The 18,899-nt window shown below is 42.5% G+C and overlaps 1 protein-coding gene across 1 annotated transcript in view; it reads right to left on the bottom strand.

The window, feature by feature from the left end:
- The window catches only part of CEP97 (centrosomal protein 97), a 48,903-nt gene that overhangs the window by 10,547 nt on the left and 19,457 nt on the right, over positions 1-18,899 (bottom strand). The window contains exons 8-10 of the mRNA XM_073614949.1: positions 11,694-11,836; positions 10,462-11,134; positions 2,864-2,939 (exon numbers count right to left, since the gene is read on the bottom strand). Coding sequence (XP_073471050.1) covers positions 2,864-2,939; positions 10,462-11,134; positions 11,694-11,836 — 892 coding nt within the window. The remainder of the gene's footprint in view (positions 1-2,863; positions 2,940-10,461; positions 11,135-11,693; positions 11,837-18,899) is intronic.

Here is an 18,899-nt window from a genome sequence, read left to right as displayed (position 1 = left end):
GAGAGAGACACCATTCCAGCTTCACATCCTTCCTCCTCCAGCTTTCCCGGGATTGGCTGCTCCACACCTCAGCATGATTGGGCATGCTGAAGTCATGTGGTGCCTTTCCTGAATTTTGACTGGATGTTACTCAAAACTCAGAAGGATCAGCGTAGGAGTGTAGAGGTGGACGGGGAGCCTTGTGACATCACAACTCCGCCCACCGAGCTTCGGCAAAGAGACCCACCCACCGATTCCAGAGTTTTGTGGGGCTCCTACTGCTAAAGGGGGTGACATTTGCAATGAAGGGAGCCATGCAGGAGGCTTGCATGTATATATACATTAATACTGTGCCATTAGTTTATACTGGGTGAGTGGTGGGTTTACATTCACTTTAAGTAAATGACAAATTAAAGCCCAACTCCTGGAAAGTGTAACATTTTAAATGTAAAATTATCCATTGCAAGGGGGGCTGACTCCAAACTGCATACGTTAAAAGCTTGTTTTCTAGGGAAGAGGAGAAACACTTTTACAATGTCTCAGGCTTGGTAGTCAGTGGGATTTAAAAAATGTGGTGAAGAGGAGGAATAATGCCCCATCATTGGCATTAGTGGCAGTAAGAGTGAGGTATCAGTAGGAAGAATGATGTCCCATTGTAGGTGTCAGTGGGAAGAATTAGACCCTATCGTTGGTGTCAGTTGAAGGAATAGTGCCCCATCATTGGAATCAGTGGGAGCAATAATGCTCCACTGCTGGTGTCAGTGAAAGCAATGGTGCCTCATTGTTGTCAGTAGGAGGAATAGTGCTTCAAGTGCCGGACAATGGCAAAAAAAAAAAAAAAAAAAAAAAAAGGGCCACATCCGGCTCTTGGGCCGCAGTATGGAGACAATTGCCCTGGAGTAATGAACCCTTGCAGTACACAGTCCCACTGCAAGGGATAATTTTTTAGTTGCCTGGAGTTGGCCTTTAAAGCCCAACTTCAGCTAACAATTTTTAAACCCTTACAGTAACCATTTTTTTTTAATTATGAAAAAGGACATATATAGAAAAATGCTGACTGGTTTTTCAGGTGTGGAGCCCAGAGGAACAAACCATGTTGGATTGCTTTTTAGAGGACATTTGACAGGTGATGAGGAAGTGACAAAATACTTCCTAACTGCCTGATGCTGTGTACAGGAATGAGTGGATCCATGTCAGCATTCAGGCGCGTAGTAAAGCAGTGCCTCATCTGCTAGTTTTACCGCCCCCCTGGCTGCATGTGTGAAAGAAGCCTTAGTGTTACAGTATATAATTTATCCCAACCTTGTAACTGTCACTTTTTCTAGACAGCTTGGCTTGCTGAAGTGAACTATGGGAGATATCAAAAAAGGCATATGATGCAGTCTGTCACTAGCAATAACAAAGCAGTCTTCGCTTTTCGGAGCCTCCCAGGAACAGTTTTACTACCTGTTGATCCTGCCGGTAAGTGCTTGTTTATTAGCGGTTATGGGGGGGGGGGGGGGGGGGGGAGACGGACCATGTGGTTGAGCTGCGTTTTTATTGCCCTCAACAGCTTCCCCTTTCCCCTGGAAAATATTATTTCTAAAAAAAAGGCTTAAAAGAATACATATACATATCAAGCAGCTTCACATACATCACACAGTGTGCAGCACAAAGGGAGACCCATTATGCAACAGGCAGACGGAAATGAAGCTGACGCATTTCAAAGGCAGGGTTTTGTTTATCTCTTCTTTAAAACGTGCCTAAATCTGAGTAGGGACAACCTATAATGTAAACATATCAATGAATATTCAAAAGTATGCCACAGATAAGTATATATCATATTGAAGAAACATTATACCTTCATGATTATCCCAATACCAAATCCCTCTGTGAGAGATGTGCAGATGTGAGATGGGTTAGTATTGGGATAATCATGATGGTATGTTTCTTCAATATGATATATACTTGTCTGTGGCATACTTTTGAATATCCATTGATATGTTTAAACTATAGGTTGTCCCTACTCAGATTTAGGCACCTCTAAAGAGGAGATACCCTGCCTCAAAATGTGTCAGCTTTATTTCCGTCTGCCTGTTGCATAACGGGTCTCCCTTTATAATTTACAAGCACATCCTATATGCATTTCATAAGTGTTTCTTTTGAGGCCTGTGACCTTAGAGCAGATAGAGCTTTCGGTTTACCTCCCTCCTAACCTTGGCCGCTCTTTTAAAAAGATAAAAAAAAAAAAGAAGAACCCCCCCCCCCCAAAAAAAAACAACTAAAGCTAAAGCTCTAACTTACACTCCCAACTAAAAGAGTTGCTTTAGTGACCAAACTTACTTCTAATGAAGTATGTTCCAATGCTGTGCAGGCAGCTGGATCCTGTAGAAATCTTTTGTGCAGGGATGTCCAGTCCTCTTCCTGTCTCTGAACTTCCAGCACTGTGGGAGTTATTAGCTCCCAGCCTTCTGTGAAGCTGCAGTGAACAAGCTCCAGACAGGTTTGTGTTACATGCAGTGTACACTATGAAACAACTTTTCTTAATGGAGGAGGAGGGGGAGGAGGAGAGAGGAGGGGGGGGGCTTCTGGTTGGGAAACTTTTCACTGCAGCTTCACAGAAGAACTAAAGCTATTAACTCCTGCAGCGCTAAAAGTTCAGGAACAGGAAGAAGAGAGGGCACTATACACAGAAGATTTCTTCAGGATCCAGTTGCCTGCACACTGTGGGACATACAGTACTTTATTACAGGTAAGCTAATTTATTGCAGATATAAAGAATGTTGTTTTGGCTAAACCTCAGTCAAAACCATAAATTTCCCTTAAAATAATAAGTGCAATTTCTAAGAAACATGCAAATCATTTATGTAAGATTGCATTTCCATTTACAGAGCTACAGTTATACCTGTTCCCATAAAAATTTCACAGCTTCTGTCTGTACAAGTCGTTCCATTTTCTCCTCATCTTTCTCTTTCTTCAACCTACAGAACAAAAAGAAAATTTCTAACATAAAAACAAGATTTCAGAACAGAGATTCAATGAGCCACAAAAGTTTCATATAAAGGATGTGACAATCCAATCTCCCCTTGCCTGTTATTCCAAAGGTTTCAGTCATTTGTGAAGTTCTGCCTATCCTCATCCACATGCCTGGTCCAGGTTAATGATCATAGTATTGATGCCAAAGACAGCCAGGCAAATTTTTTTTTTTTTAAAGTTATTAATGGTAGCCCTCTGTACTCTATCAGCACAAATTTACTTTAAAGTGAATGTAAACCCGAAATTATTATTATTTTTTTTAAATATCATAATGTAGAGTATAAGATTTCCTATCATTTGAGCCCAGTCTTGCCACACAGAGTTAATCCATCTCTGAGCAATCCTCTTTTATTGTTCAGTGAGATAAATCTTGACAAACAGAGAAAAACTTTGTCAAATCCTCCCCCTTGCTGTGAGTGACAGGTGATTTACATCTCGTGCACTAGCCTAAAAATCATGCATTATTTTTTAATTCTCTCCCCCACTCCTTTCTTCAGCAGCTCTGTAAGGATTGGCTGTTCCACACCTCAGCATTATTTGGCATACAGAAGTCATGTGGTTACTTTCCTGTCTTTTCACTGGATGTTAGAGATCATAGCAGAAGTTCAGTGTAAGAAATACACAGGAGAAAATGCATATTGACAAGGGGAGTGTAGAGGTGGGCGGGGAGTCTACTGACATCACAACTCCACCCACCGAGCTCCAGACAACAGACCCACCCACAGAATATGCAGTTTTTCGGGTCTAATAACAGACAGAGGGGAGACATTTGACAGGTAAAGATACATGCAGGAGGCATGTATATCCTTATAGATAACCCCTATGGCAGTAGTTTAAAAGGGATGACATTGGGTTTACATCCACTTTAAGTATTAATGACTTGCTGTCAGCACTGTTGCCTCCAATTCTTTTGAATTGTTCAACACAGAGTTTTGCATTCCTGTACAAGTCAAAAAGAATGCAAAGCCTGCTTGTAGCGGGTCAAATGCAGAAGGTCAGAATGACAGCAACTGCAGGTCAAATGCACTTGTCAATTAATTGTGGGTGATCTCTAAAGCACTTTAAACTGATACCATCAAAACAGGTCCTTAATTGCTCTCACTCCAGTGTGTGACGATATCCAACATGTGTAGTGCAAGCAACATTTTCGTACACAGGCACCCCATGCATGTACATGGAGGAGGGGTGGGTTTAAAAAAAAATTTGGGTGGTGGTGGTGGGGGGCATGGGTTTAGTGCTTGGGTGTAACTTTATTTTTTTGACAATTTTTTTTAGGACACAAAGTCCCCATGTGACAAATGCTTTCTTGCAGGTTCTCTTTTGTGAGACATCAGGGGTCTTTTCAACCCAATGTCTCACCTGTCCTCCATTGAAACGAATGGAGTGCAGCCCACAAACCATTACTGTCTTCCCTGTCCACGGCAGCCAGGGAAAAAGTGACAACAGAAACCAGAAGTGACACACAGAAAGCTGATAGTTGGCTTGTGGAGTGTATGTAAAAACCCCTCCTGCTGCCAACACTTTATGATGTGGCAGTGAAGGGTGAGAGAAGCTCCTCTTTTTAAAGTTATACAGTGATTTTTAATCTACTGGGGATGTTTGAATGCGTGGAAACTTTTTATTAGAATGGTGAAATAAACTTTTAAATATATTTTTGGTTAGGTTATGCATTTGATATATATTTTGATAACTGCTGTGTATAAGTTGCAATTATGTAAGCATTTCATATACGTGAATGAAATCATGGGTTCACACTTCCACATAGCTAGCACACCCAAAACAGACTTGTACTGACATCCAGTGAGAACCAGGACACAAGCCTATTCCACACCTACGCCTTACGTCTTAGTACACAGGGTCTATTGCCTCAGGAAAACTCTAAAATGAAGGTTTTCCCATTAATTTATGTTTGGTGACAGTCATCATCAGGACAAATAGAGGGGTTTACCTTTCCAATGAGGAGACAGACAAAAACTTAGTAACAGGGTCTAATCCTTCTACATTCTGTCCAAAACTAAAAAATGTTGTCTGTATGTGCATTCACAAGTTTGTAGCACACATTCACATTGACTCGGGGACTACATTGGCCTTTTAACTCTGGACTTTATTTTTTTCATTTGGGAACCTCATTTTTCTAAGTTTTTTCTTTCTACCCGATTTAAAAACTTTTTCCACACACAAATGACGGAACGAGCTAAAATTACTAAAACGTGTTTTCATCTCACTGAGTCTGAGGAACAGAAATAGATTCCAGATAAATTTGGCATCAAGAGTATTTCTGTTTATACTACTGCTCATATTACACCTGCATTCATAGTTTCCATCCTAAAAAAAAAAGTTGAAATGTAATAAAGTTTAGTTAAGACCTGTATACACATGCGTATTTTAATATTTATTCTTTTCAGGTAACATAAATCTATAAAAAATAGCCTAGCTTTCGCTTACTACACTCCACTTAAACTGCCCTACTAAAACTCACTAATGATTTACCAACTGCTAAAACCAATGGCCACTACTCTGTACTCCTACTACTTGACCTCTCTGCGGCCTCCCCTTCCTCCTCAAAAAACTCCACTCTTTTGGCCTGCAAGACTCTGATCTCTCCTGGTTCTCATACCTATCACAGCCTTCCTTCAGTGTTACCTATAACTCTGTCTCCTCCTCTCCACTTCCTCTTTCTGCAGGAGTACCCAAGGTTCTGTCCTTGAACCCCTCCTCTTCTCCATTTACACCTCTTTTCCTGGTCACTTAACTCCCATGACTTCCAGTACCATCTTTATGCTAATGACACCCAAATCTAGCTCTCTACTCCTCACCCCTTGTCTCCTCTTGCAATACTAACTGACGTATCAGCATGGATGTCGCACCGCTTCCTCAAACTCAATTTTTCTACAACTGAGCTCATATTTCTTCCGACCCGTGCCCTGACTTCTCCATCAAGATCTATAATACAACCATCAATGCCTCCCCTCATGCTAGCATGGTAGGTGTAATCCTGGACTCTGACCAGTCCTTTCAGACCCAAATCCAATCACTGTCCAAATCTTCTACACATCACCTCTGTAACATCTAAAAAAATACACCACTTTTTACCAGTTGAAACCACTAAGCAACTTATTCACTCCCTTGTTTTATCGCGCCTTGACTATTGCAACTCCCTCCTTATTGCCTTAGCTCTTTGCAAGCTATCCCCTCTTCAGTCTATCATTAATGCTGCTGCCAGACTCATTGACCTTACCAACCGCTCAGTGTCCACCACCCCTCTCTGCCAATCCCTCCACTGACTTCAAATTGCCCAAATAATAAAATTCAAAACATTAACAATAACATACAAAGCCATTTACAACTCTGCTTGAGCTACATCACCAATCTTGTCTCAAAATATCACCCAAACTGTCCTCTCTGCTCCTCCCAAGATTTCCTGCTCTCTAGCTCCCTTGTCTCCTCCTTCCATGCTCATCTCCAGGACTTCTCCAGAGCCTCTCCCATCCTCTGGAACTCTCTAGCTCAATCTTAGTTACATATAACTATATAGTTACAGTTACATAGTAGATGAGGTTGAAAAAAAGACACAAGTCCAGCCTATGTGTGTGATTATATGTCAGTATTACCTTGTATACCCCTGTATGTTGTGGTCGTTCAGGTGCTTATCTAATAGTTTGTTGAAACTATCGATGTTCCCCGCTGAGACCACCACCTGTGGAAGGAAATTCCACATCCTTGCCACTCTTACAGTAAAGAACCCTCTACGTAGTTTAACCGGTTCAATACCGGGCAATTTCACCCCCTTCCTTCCCAGGCCAATTTTTAGTTTTCAGCGCTGTCGCACTTTAAACATCAATTGCGCGGTCGTGCGACGTTGTACCCCAAAAAAATTGACGTCCTTTTTTTCCCCACAAAGAGAGCTTTCTTTTGGTGGTATTTGATCGCCTCTGCGGTTTTTATTTTTTGTGCTATAAACAAAAGAAGAGCGACAATTTTGAAAAAAACAATATTTTTTACTTTTTGCTATAATAAAGATCACAATTTTTTTTTTTTAAAAACTAATTTTTTCCTCAGTTTCAGCCGATACGTATTCTTCTACATATTTTTGGTAAAAATCGCAATAAGCGTATATTGATTGGTTTGCGCAAAAGTTATAGCGTCTACAAAATACGGGATAGATTTATGGCGTTTTTAAAAAAATATATATTTATTTATTTTTTTAGCGGCGATCGCGATTTTTTTTCGTGACTGCAACATTATGGCGGACACATCGGACACTTTTGACACATTTTTGGGACCATTCACATTTATACAGCGATCAATTGATTACTGTGTAAATGTGACAGGCAGTGAAGGGGTTAACCACTATTGGGCGGGGAGGGGTTATTATGTTTCCTAGGGAATGCTTCTAACTGTAGGGGGAGGGGACGTACAAGGGGAGGAGACCGATCAGTGTTCCTCCGTTCTGGGAACACAGATCGCTCTCCTGAGAGCTGACAGGCTGTGGATCTGTGTGTTTACAGACACAGATCCATGGTCCGCCCCGGTTAACCGACAATCGCGGGCACACGCACCAGGTCCCGAGGAACGCGGCGGGCGGCCGGGAATCCCAGGACATCATATGACCTCCACCCAGGATGGGAGATCCCATCTGTGGACGTCATATGACTATACGCCGGTATTGAAGTGGTTAAGGTTAAACCTCTTTTCTTCTAATTTTAATGAGTGGCCACGAGTCTTGTTGAACTCCCTTCCACGAAAAAGTTTTATCCCTATTGTGGGGTCACCAGTACGGTATTTGTAGATTGAAATCATATCCCCTCTCAAGCGTCTTCTCCAGAAAGAATAAGTTCAGTGCTCGCAACCTTTCCTCATAACTAATATCCTCCAGACCCTTAATTAGCTTTCTTGCCCTTCTTTGTACTCGCTCCATTTTCAGTACATCCTTCCTGAGGACTGGTGCCCAGAACTGGACAGCATACTCTAGGTGCAGCCGGACCAGAGTCTTGTAGAGTGGGAGAATTATCGTTTTATCTCTGGAATTAATCCCCTTTTTAACGACTTCCTGACCGGCGCACGCCGATGTACGTCGGCAGAATGGCACGGCTGGGCAAATGGACTTACAGGTACGTCCATTTGAATTCCCCGCCGTGCCATTGCGTGCGCGCCGGCCGGGAGCTCCGTGAGTCAGGTCGCGGGTCCCGCGGACTCGATCGCCTCACGGAGAGGACGAACGGGGAGATGGTGATGTAAACAGCATCTCCCCGTTCTGCCTAGTGACAAGTGTCACTGATCACAGCTCCCTGTCATCGGGAGCAGTGATCAGTCTAGTGACACTGCTAGCCCATCCCCCCTACAGTTAGAATCACTCCCCTAGGACATACTTAACCCCTTCCCACCCCCTAGTGGTTAACCCCTTCACTGCCAGTGTCATTTACACAGTAATCAGTGCATTTTTAATCGCACTGATCGCTGTATAAATGACAATGGCCCCAAAAATGTGTCAAAAATGTCCAACATGTCCGCCATAACGTCGCAGTCACAATAAAAATCGCCGATCGCCGCCATTACTAGTAAAAAAAAATGTATTAATAAAAATGCCATAAAACTATCCCCTATTTTGTAAACGCTATACCTTTGGGGAAACCAATCAATAAACACTTATTGCGATTTTTTTTTAACCAAAAATATGTAGAAGAATACGATCGGCCTAAACTAAGGAAAAAAAATGTTTTTTTATATATTTTTGGGGGATATTTTTTATCCCAGATTTTATCCCAATTTATGTTATCTAGCAAGGTTCCTAGTATAGGGAAGTTGGCTCTTTTGAAATTCAGTGTCTTTGTATTCCCCTTATGTTTCCTATTTGTGTGATTTATACTGAAGCCAATTGACCTGTGATCGCTGTTACCTAAATTGCCCCGTATATCCACATCCATGATCAGGTCTGTATAGTTGGTAATCAGTAGATCCAGTAACGCTTTATTTCTAGTTGGTGCGTCTACCATCTGACCCAAAAAATTGTCCCAAAACCTGTCCAGCTATCTCTTACTCTGTCTACTTTTAGGCGATCCCATGAAAACCCATCTCTTCAGGGAAGCCTATCCTGCCTTCAGCTAATAACCAAATCTTCAATTTTTCCCATCAGTTCATCCCTCACAGTTATTACCTTAGTTCCACCAGCCCCTCCCTATTAGATTGTAAGCTTCCAGGAGAAAGGTCCTCCTAACCCTCTTGTATTGAATTGTATTGATGCTGTACTGTCTCCCTTTACATTGTAAAGCGCTGTGCAAACTGTTGGCGCTATATAAATCCTGTATTATAATAATAATAAAAATAAATGTCTAAGCTTCACTTTAGTAAATGTAAAACATCTAAGAATGCTGCAAGTCATAGGTGATACATTATGTACTATTCTGTAGTCCCTTTTATATCAATATCATTTAATAAAAAAATTAGTAATGAGCATTACATGCCACCTTGCATTTTGCAGCTATTTAAGACTCTAATGCTGGCCACCTAGCTTGGTAAAAGTTGTTTTAAATATCAACTGAGTGGGGTGGAAAATTATCAACCGAACAGCGAATACATCCTATCAGATAAAGTCACTGTTTGGGTAGAACAATACATGTGGATGGAGAATCTACTATTTTTCACTTGTTTCGCTGCAGGCTGGACAAGAAAAAAATAAATCTAACCATCTATGGCTAGCTTAAGATCAATGCTCTTAGATACTGAGTCAGTTGACTGGCTATTTGTCCTTAATGTACAATGTGGCTTATTTTAAGTCAAGCACTTATATTTGTTGGGATGCCTTGTTCACAACATGTCTATTGTAAGTAATGGTAATATATGAGTATGGCAATAACAATGAGGTCACTTTTAAAAAAGCAGACTGGCCTTACTGAAGCCATACCGTTGCTTCAAAAAAAAAAAATGGATTGAAAGGAGAGCCCAGTCACATGACCTGCCAAACTCATGCGATGAGTCTCTTCTCCGCTGTGTTAAGCAGAGAGAACACAATTGAGAGCTGCAGGCTACACAACATAGCCATTGTATATATTGGCTGTAAAAATTCAGACTGTGTATAGCAACAGTGTAGAGCGGATAGCGACATCCGCTCCCTATTATAAACGACTGGCCCCTATGTAACAGTAATAGGGTACTGTAGATTCACGTCTAGGTAGGTACAAAGTTCAATATTGTTTTTAACCATGCTGACATGGTAAAATGCACAGTTAATGGTCCCCATGACGATTAGGCAAATCGCATTTCCAGTAAATTGCTAATGGCAAGTCTTTTAAAATTATGTAATGCTATTTTAGAACAGTAAACAAAGAATGTTAAATGATAGTAAATTTGTTTCAACTAAACAGACACTATTTCTAGCCACTTTTTGCACCCATCCTTGAGAATGTTGCCTTGAGTGGCAAAATTATTCTTTACCACTAAAACAGCAATAGCATCCTCTTTGAAACCTACCTTATGACTTCTTCACTTAAGAAGACGATATACTCATGCATTCTGCTTAGTCTGATTTCATAGTATACTTCCTTGATTTTGGGATTGTTTTTCCTTGCGTAGAAGCCCCTCCAGAGTGACTGAAGTTTTGTAGCGGCTTTGTTCATACAGTTTAGCTTATCCGCATTATTGTTCTGAAGACAAAATACTTGGCTATTTTCTCCATTACTGCAATAAGAGTCATCGCTTTTTGGCTTTACATCAGAAGATGTCAAGTTATCAGTGAGGCTTGCTTTTACATTCTCATTTAACATCATGGTTTGATTAATGGGATGGTTTTTACTTTCCACTTCAGATTCTACCTGTTCCTCGTATGAACTTGTGGAAAACATCTCAGTTTTGTTTCTATTAAATTCCAACACAGTTTCATTGGCACCTGCTTCATTTGACAAGCCTGGTACTCTCATTTCTACTGTGGGGGATACCGGGGATAAACCTGGCGCAACAGGCATAAAAGTTGATTCAGAGGAAAGAAGGCTACAATTTAACTTGTCTTCATCCGTCTGGATATCTTCTAAATAAAGACTATTATAGTTTGAGGTGCCAGAATGAGCAGGACTAAAGGGAAGGTTTCTTGAAGCATAATCTTCACTGCCACTTGTACCAAGCCAGTTGTTAACTTTCACAGTAGGCTCTAGGAAAACAAAATAAAATAGTTCAAGGAAGGAAGACAAAAATAATACATAATATATTATATATACATATGTATAGGTCACATGTGACCTTACAGAAATCTTAATGATGGAACGGAAAGAATGCCATGTTATAAGTAGAAACAAGTTTAACAACTATTGAAATATGAAATAGGTGGAGAATGTCTGATGCTGCTATTTCAAACAAGAGTTTGAACTTTAGCAAAGTAAAAATGCTGAAGTCTGGAAAGTTTGCAAAAACAGGTCCATTGATGTAAGGTTCAAATGGAAAATAGTCAGAAAACATTGAAATAGACAAGGAGCAATAGGGAATGTTTTGTTAAATATACTTGAAGATAAAAGGATAACAAGTAATCATACATTTCATATAATACATTTGCCTAAAATGCTTCTGACAAACAGTAAAGCAAAATATTTCAACACTATTAGTTGGAACACTGCACCTTATGCAATCAAACTCAGTTTCTGACAGCCTAAAAGCCCATAATATTCACTGCAAAAGTACAAATACCATAAAGGAAATGTACTTTGTCTGCTTACCACAAGTATTAGATCGCAGGAGAGGTGGGGTTGAAGTCTGTGGCTCAGTCAAGGAAAATGATCTTGTTTTTGGTGTAAAGGAGAGATGGTTTTCATTGTGAATTTCATTAGGATTCTGGTTTATTAACTGTCTCTGGTGCAATCTATTAAAAACAAATATTTGCATCAGTGCTCAAAAGAGAACCAGTCATCTGCACGGTCCCACCATTGCATGTAAATGTAGTCATGTGGTACAAATAATCAGATAAACTGGTTTTAGTACTTACCCCAAAATCCATTCCTTGGAGTTCCTTGAGGTCATACAGGATTTCATAGACTGTTGGGTTTTACTGCCGCCAACAGGAGGTATAGAGCTTGGCAAAAGAAAAAAATGTGGACCAGCCTAGGATTACCCCTCCTACTCTCAGCATGCCTCAGTTTTGTGTCAAAGCAGCACTAAACACATGATCATAAACACAGAGGGGAGGGTTCTGTGTCCCTCAATGAACTCCAAGAGCAATACATTTTTTAATCTTCATAGAGGGACACAAGAATTAACAGACTGTTGTGATGTCCAGAAGCAAGACCAAAGGAAGGGAAAAGATAGATATTCTGGGACTAGACTGGTGAGTTGAAAACAACCAGGCAGACTACGGAGAACTAAAAACATCCTCCATGGAACACACAAAATACCTCTAGAACAACCCTTCTGAAGAGCATTTCTGTCTATCCCTGGAATCTAGACAAAGGTCTCGAAATGCTGCTGAACCCCCCCAAATTCAACGAGGCACTAGTATCTGTGGAACAAGGGACAGGGGACGTATTTGTGCAAACAAGAATATATGCCTGGTTGGAAGTCCAAACAAGGGAAGGCGATGGAAGGAAACTGTGGCGACTCAAAGACAGTCTCTTCAGAGATAGACAATTGGGACAGAGGTTGTTACTGCAACTGGTGGCCTGTTCTAAGGTCTCTGAAACATCAGTGTTAGATTCTGTGGGGAGTGGTACTGGAGAACGCTTAGAATCTTTGTGGTCAGTATCTGTGACGAATTGAGTTAACATGGCTACAAAGTCTTAGGTGACAAAATAAGGGGCCCCTGACTCCAGGTTAGAGGATTTGACCAATAGAGTAGGCTACTACTAAGGTAACCCATAGTAGCAGGACTGTCCCCTCGGTGTCTTTATCGACTGCATCTGTGTAACAGTGATAAAACGAGTCCCAAAGTGTGGAGGTAAGGCCTCAGGTACTCACAGTCCCAAGCAGCTAGTGCTGATGAGGGTTGGACAGTTGGAGGTGACCAGGTCACTGTAGGAGGGCAACAGAAACAAGCCAGAGATGAGTTCCACATGGTGCTCTGCAAAGATGATGCTTTCTCGAAATTGATTGGCAGGACAGAGCAGGTCACACCTGGGTTTTTCTATGGCTCTAGTCCTGGAAAACTCTCTGCAGCCAACAGTGGTGGCACAGTGGTGTAGTGGGTAGCACTCTTGCCTAGCAGTAAAAAGGGTCGATGGTTCAAATCCCAACCACGACACTACCTGCCTGGAGTTTGCATGTTCTCCCTGTGCCTGTGTGGGTTTCCTCCGGGTACTCTGGTTTGTGGGCTCCTTGAGGGTAGGGACCGATGTGAGTGTGCGATGTATGTGTGGAGCGCTGCGTAAATTGACGGCGCTATATGGGTACCTTAAAAAATAAATAGGGATAATTGTAGGCAAGCACCCACGCTCACTCAGGTTGAACTGGATGGACTGGTGTCTTTATTCAACCTTACTAACTATGTAACTATGTAACAATATAGTCAGGACTGGAAAAGGCTCAAGGTCACACTCTTTGCAAGCTCCACAAACCCCAGTTCACATGGGTCCGAGTCTGGCTTCTAAAGCTATGCCACAGAACTGGACCTGGAAAGCAAGCTGTAACTAACACAATACACATAAGTCTGTAAAGTGACACAATGCAGAGCCCAGTGCCTGAAGGCATATCATATCATTCAGCCTAGCGAGGTCTAGCCGCCAAAAAAGCTGAAAAAAAAGGCATTCAACCTCCCTGGTTACTGCAAAAAACTGAAGCAGGCTGTGAGTAGGAAGGGTTATCCTGGGCTAGTTAACAGTTCTTTTGCTTGCCAGTGTCTATTCCTCCTGTAGGTGGCAGTTAAACCTAACAGTCTGTGAATTCCTTTGTTCCTCAATGAACGAGAAGGCAAAGGATAATTATATTGAGGAATCATTGCTTAACACAGCAAGATCATTCAGTCCTTATTCTGAGTTTTACTAAATCTATTGCAGCCGCAGGTGCATCTCATCAGAGTTACTGGCAGGACTATAACCTTTTGTCAATTATTGCAGCTGTTTAAGCCCCCTTAGGCTACTTTCACACTGGGGCGTTGGGGCCGTCGGCGGTAAAGCAGCGTTAGCAGCCGAAAAGGGTTAAAACCGCCCGCAGAGCCCCTTGATTGATTTCAATGGGCAGGGGCGCTTTAGGAGCAGTGTATACACCGGTCCTACAGCGATGCAAAGATGCGGCTTGCGGGACTTTTTTGCTGTCCTGCCAGCGCACCGCTCCATTGTGAAAGCACTCGGGCGTTTTTACACTGGAGTGAGATGAGAGGCTCTTTACAGGCGCTATTTTTGGCGCTATAGCGACTGTAAAGCGTCTCAGTGTGAAAGCAGCCTTAGGCTCGTACACACTATAAGAAAAATTGGGTGAAAATTTTCGTCCAAAGACTTTTCATACGATTTTCGTATATAGTGTGTACACAACTTTCGACAGCCAATTCCAAATTTGCGTCTGAAAATTCCCGAAGGAACAAACTCCAAAATTTTTCTCGTACAGGAACAGAACGAAAAATTTTCTTTTAATGTGTACAGTTTTTGTACGATTTTCGTACAACAAAAATCTAAAAAAGAAAAGGCTGCACATGATCAGAAACAATAAACAAAAAAAGCCTTCGTCGTACGAGAATATTCGCAAGAATTTTCGTACAAATTTTCTTTCATCTTTCCGATTTGTTGTGAAACATCGGGAAAAAAAAAAGAATCGGACGAAACGTTCGCTAAATTTTCAAATAGTGTGTACCTCACTTTATTCTCCAAAGTGAGCTGGTAAAAATGGAAAAGGCAACAGGAGGACAGTGCTAGTGCTAAAAGATAGAACAGTCAGCAATCTTGCAGGCAAGAAAATGGGCATACCATAAAATGTATAGCCATAGCTAGCAGGGAACCCAGGGGAGAAAAAGTAATGTTAGATAACATTTTTGGGGGGGCGTGTCCAAGATGGCGGAGTGACCGGACATCTTTCCGGAGCTCTGCTGGAGTTTAATCCTAATCTTACCCATACCCGAGTATTGTGCTGTCCCGTGCTGCTGGGAAGATGGCGGATGCCTTCTAAGTCATCAGGCAGAGGGAAAGGTACCAGGAAGATCCGTTTCCCACCAGAGATACCCATCGTAGCCGGCCCGGAGCTCCAACCTAGGGCCGAGCGGCAACAGCGTGCAAGCATGGCATCCCAGACAGATGCATCAGAGTTGAAACGCAGAAACTTCATCAGTCATTCGATTTGGTTAAAGCTGCACTCCGTACCAGAGGGATAAAGTACAGCGTCCTTTTCCCAGCCAAGCTGAGAGTCGTTGACGGTGAGGCACTTTGGTTCTTTAATTCTTCCGAAGGGATGAAGACCCTGGTCAGCACTATAGTCTGACTACTACACCTTTGGCTGCTATCCCTGGGTTGGAGGACCTGGGATCCCGCCATCTCGTTTTCCACCTTTTGTTTCCTTTTGCTGGGGCTCTCTGCATTTACCCTGCTTTGTCGCTACAAGTCTGGAGGGCTTCTCTCTGTTTCAAGATATCTCCCAGGCTGTCGAGGGAACTGTGCAATAGCTGCTGAGTGAACTTTTCAAGTTTTGTGCCCCTGGCCTGGTCCGGGTGAATATTCTGACTCGGGTAATAAATCATTATCCAGCATCTCCTGCTGGGAACTTTAGGTTTCTTTCTCCAATAGAAGCTCCAGAAGGAGGGCAGAACTAGAGACTTTTATGGGGTGATTTTTACTCCCGTTTTGATACACGTCTCCCAGGTTATGGTTGCCTTCGGGCTGGTTAAAGGGGATCCAAACGGTCCCAAGATATGTGGGCTCTGCAGGGGTGGGGGGGAAGGGACAGTTGGCAGTTGCAGACCCTGGTTGGACATGGGTTTTTTAATGTTATGTTACTTTCTGTTATGGGGTTTTGTTTTACACCAACACGTTGTTGTTCCTTTATGGCATGGTCTATTTCACTTTGATATACTACATGGCAATAGGTTGCTGCTGAGGGATGTCTTCTGTGAGGGGCTGGCTCTGTTGGGACTGGCCCCTCCACCTGAGACCCCTTGGGATGCTGGAGTGCGGGCTCATATATATGAGCTATATTTTAGTTATGTGACCCTAACCTCATGTCAACTATCTCCTGAAATGTATGGGGTCTCAACTCCACAGTTAAGAGATCTTTAGTGTTCAACTACCTTAAAAAATATAATCCTCAGATTGTCATTTTGCTGAGACACACCTTGTGGGGTCAGGCATTCTAGGCCTTAAGCGGGCATGGGTTGACTCACATTACCATGCTAGGCACTCCGGCTACTCCAGGGGGGTCAGCATATTGATTCACAGATCTCTCCCATTTAGGCTTCTGGACCCTAAATTAGATCCGGGTGGCAGATATATAGTAATGCATGCCCTCTTAGAGGATGTTCCCATGGTACTAGTGGGTCTATATTTACCGCCCCCTGCAGATATCTCTTTACTTGGTACCGTTGTGCAATTATGTGATGGCATATGGGGTGGATGAAGTGCTTTTCCTGGGGGACTTTAATATGACACCTACTTAGGATCTGGACAGGTTTACCTTTGCCTCCCGATGGTCTCCCGGCCTGGCCCAGTGGGTGAGTGCTTTCGATCTGGTGGACGCCTGGCGACAATTTCATCCTACCCTTCGGGAGTTTTCATGTCACTTGGCGTCCTATCGGACGTTCTCGCACATTGAGTTAATTTTTGCCAACCGCACCGCGCTTGACAGGGTGCCCGAGGTCACCATCCTTCCCAGGGGTGTCTAGGACCATGCCCCAGTGTGCATCAAGCTGAGGTTCGGGGTTCCGGGGGAGAGGCTATGGAGGCTGACCAGGTACTGGATAGAGGATCTTGCGGTTCAGAAGAGTGTGCAGAAAGGTGTATGCCAGTATTGGATCAATAATGCAAATTCTACCAACCCGCGAATGTCTGGGATGCCTTCAAGGCCTGGTCCCGCGGTGCTTATATCTCCTGTATTGCGGCAGCTCGTAAGGCTGCTGCACAGTCATTAGATGAGTGGGAGGTTGGTGCGAAGGAGGCTGCCTATGTTGCTGACCCTAACCCTACTGCGTATGGGGCCTAGCAGGTTGCATTGCAGCGGCTATCCTTGCTCCGAGTGGACTTGACCCAAAAATCTATGTTGGATACAGCACAGAGAATATTTGAACATGGCAATAAGAATGGTAGGATGTTGGCATGGCTTGCAAAGGGCCAATTCACCATGACGCACATTAGTGGGGTAAAGGATCAGGATGGGGGACTACTGAGGTCGCCTGTTGACATAAATAATAGGTTTCTTAGTTACTACCGGCAACTGTATTCATCCCGTGTGACCTATAATACCTCTGCCCTACATATGTATCTAGACGTGATTGCCCTTCCTAGACTTGATGCTGATAAATGTGCTAATCTAGAACAAGACATTGCTTTTGAAGGAGAGGTCCAGCTGGCTATGACTCAGCTCAAGTCAGGGAAGACCCTGGGGGTGGACAGACTTCCCATTGAGTTTTATACACAGCACTTGGAGTTGCTTGCCCCTAGGCTTACTTTATTATTTAAACAATTCTTTCTACATGAGGCCCTACCCGATTCTATATCAGAGGCGGTGGTGGAACTGGTGCCCAAGCCGGGGAAGAACCCTGAGGAGTGCTCCTCGTGCCAACCAATATGTCTCCTTAATGTTGATGCCAAAATCCTGGCGAAGATATTGGCCAATCGTCTATCTGGAATACTCGAGGATGTAATCCATGTAGATCAAAACAGGGTTCATGCCTGGGAAGGGTACAGATATTAACCTCTGCCGCATCTTTCTGAATCTCTCTATCATTCATGATAACAGTGGACAACAGGTTATAGGGTCTTTAGACACCGAAAAGGCGTTTGATTCTGTAGAATGGAATTTCCTTTGGGAGGTGATGAGTAGATTTGGGTTTGGGCCCAAGTTCTTCGGTGGTTAAGATACTATACAGGTCCCCTAGAGCCCGAATTCGCACCAATAATACACTCTGCACCTTTTCCATTACAGAGGGGGACCCGGCAGGGATGCCCTTTGTCCCCCTCCCTCTTTGTCCTAGCCTTGGAGCCTTTGGAAATTCGCATTTGGGATTCAGGATTGGTTAAAGGGCTGAGGGTGGGACCGTTGGAAGAGAAGATATCTTTATACGCGGACGATGCTCTCCTTTATCTACAACACAAATAGACAATACTTTCGCGCCCGTGATAATAAATATGGAAAAATTAATAAATAAATATGGTAAGTGTAAAAAACACACAAAAAAACACAAAAAGTCACAAATACAAGCTGCTCCCCTAATTTGAATGAAACAATCAAATAAGTAATGGTGTACAGTAGGGGGCGCTAGAGACCTGAAAACATATGTATCTGCCAATAGATACACGCACTAACTATATCAACCACAGTGGATTAAATAGTGCTGTTTGTGCTAAACTGAAATTATATCAAATACATAGTTTATAATAAAAATGAATAAAAAGAATGAAGTGAAAAGTGATATTAAAATCAACAAAATTCTTAGTGCAAGTGTGATAAATGAAATCGTGATGTTTGATTGTCCCAATCCATTGAAAAGATCAGAGCAAACAGTTGAAACCAACATTAAAGCAGACACATGGATCCTCAAAGATGCAACAATTCTTGCGATGATATAAAGATTCCGTCACCCAAGAGGAAAAAACACCTGAAGATAATAGATATCTGCTTACCAGATACCAATGACTTCTTTAACTAAAAAGAAAGTCATTAGTGCTTGTACAGGATTGTGCCTGTTCACATGAAGGCTGGAAGGCTGGATGGTACTTTAGGCATAGATCCCTCCCGTCCCATTCATTCAGGATAGGAAATATGAGAAACAAAAGGGAATCTCCATAGTGTAAAACCGTTTA

The sequence above is a fragment of the Aquarana catesbeiana genome, linkage group LG02 (assembly GCF_042186555.1).
Source record: "Aquarana catesbeiana isolate 2022-GZ linkage group LG02, ASM4218655v1, whole genome shotgun sequence".
In the NCBI taxonomy this organism is placed as follows: Eukaryota; Metazoa; Chordata; class Amphibia; order Anura; family Ranidae; genus Aquarana; species Aquarana catesbeiana.
This window is presented reverse-complemented; position numbering and strand designations above follow the sequence as displayed.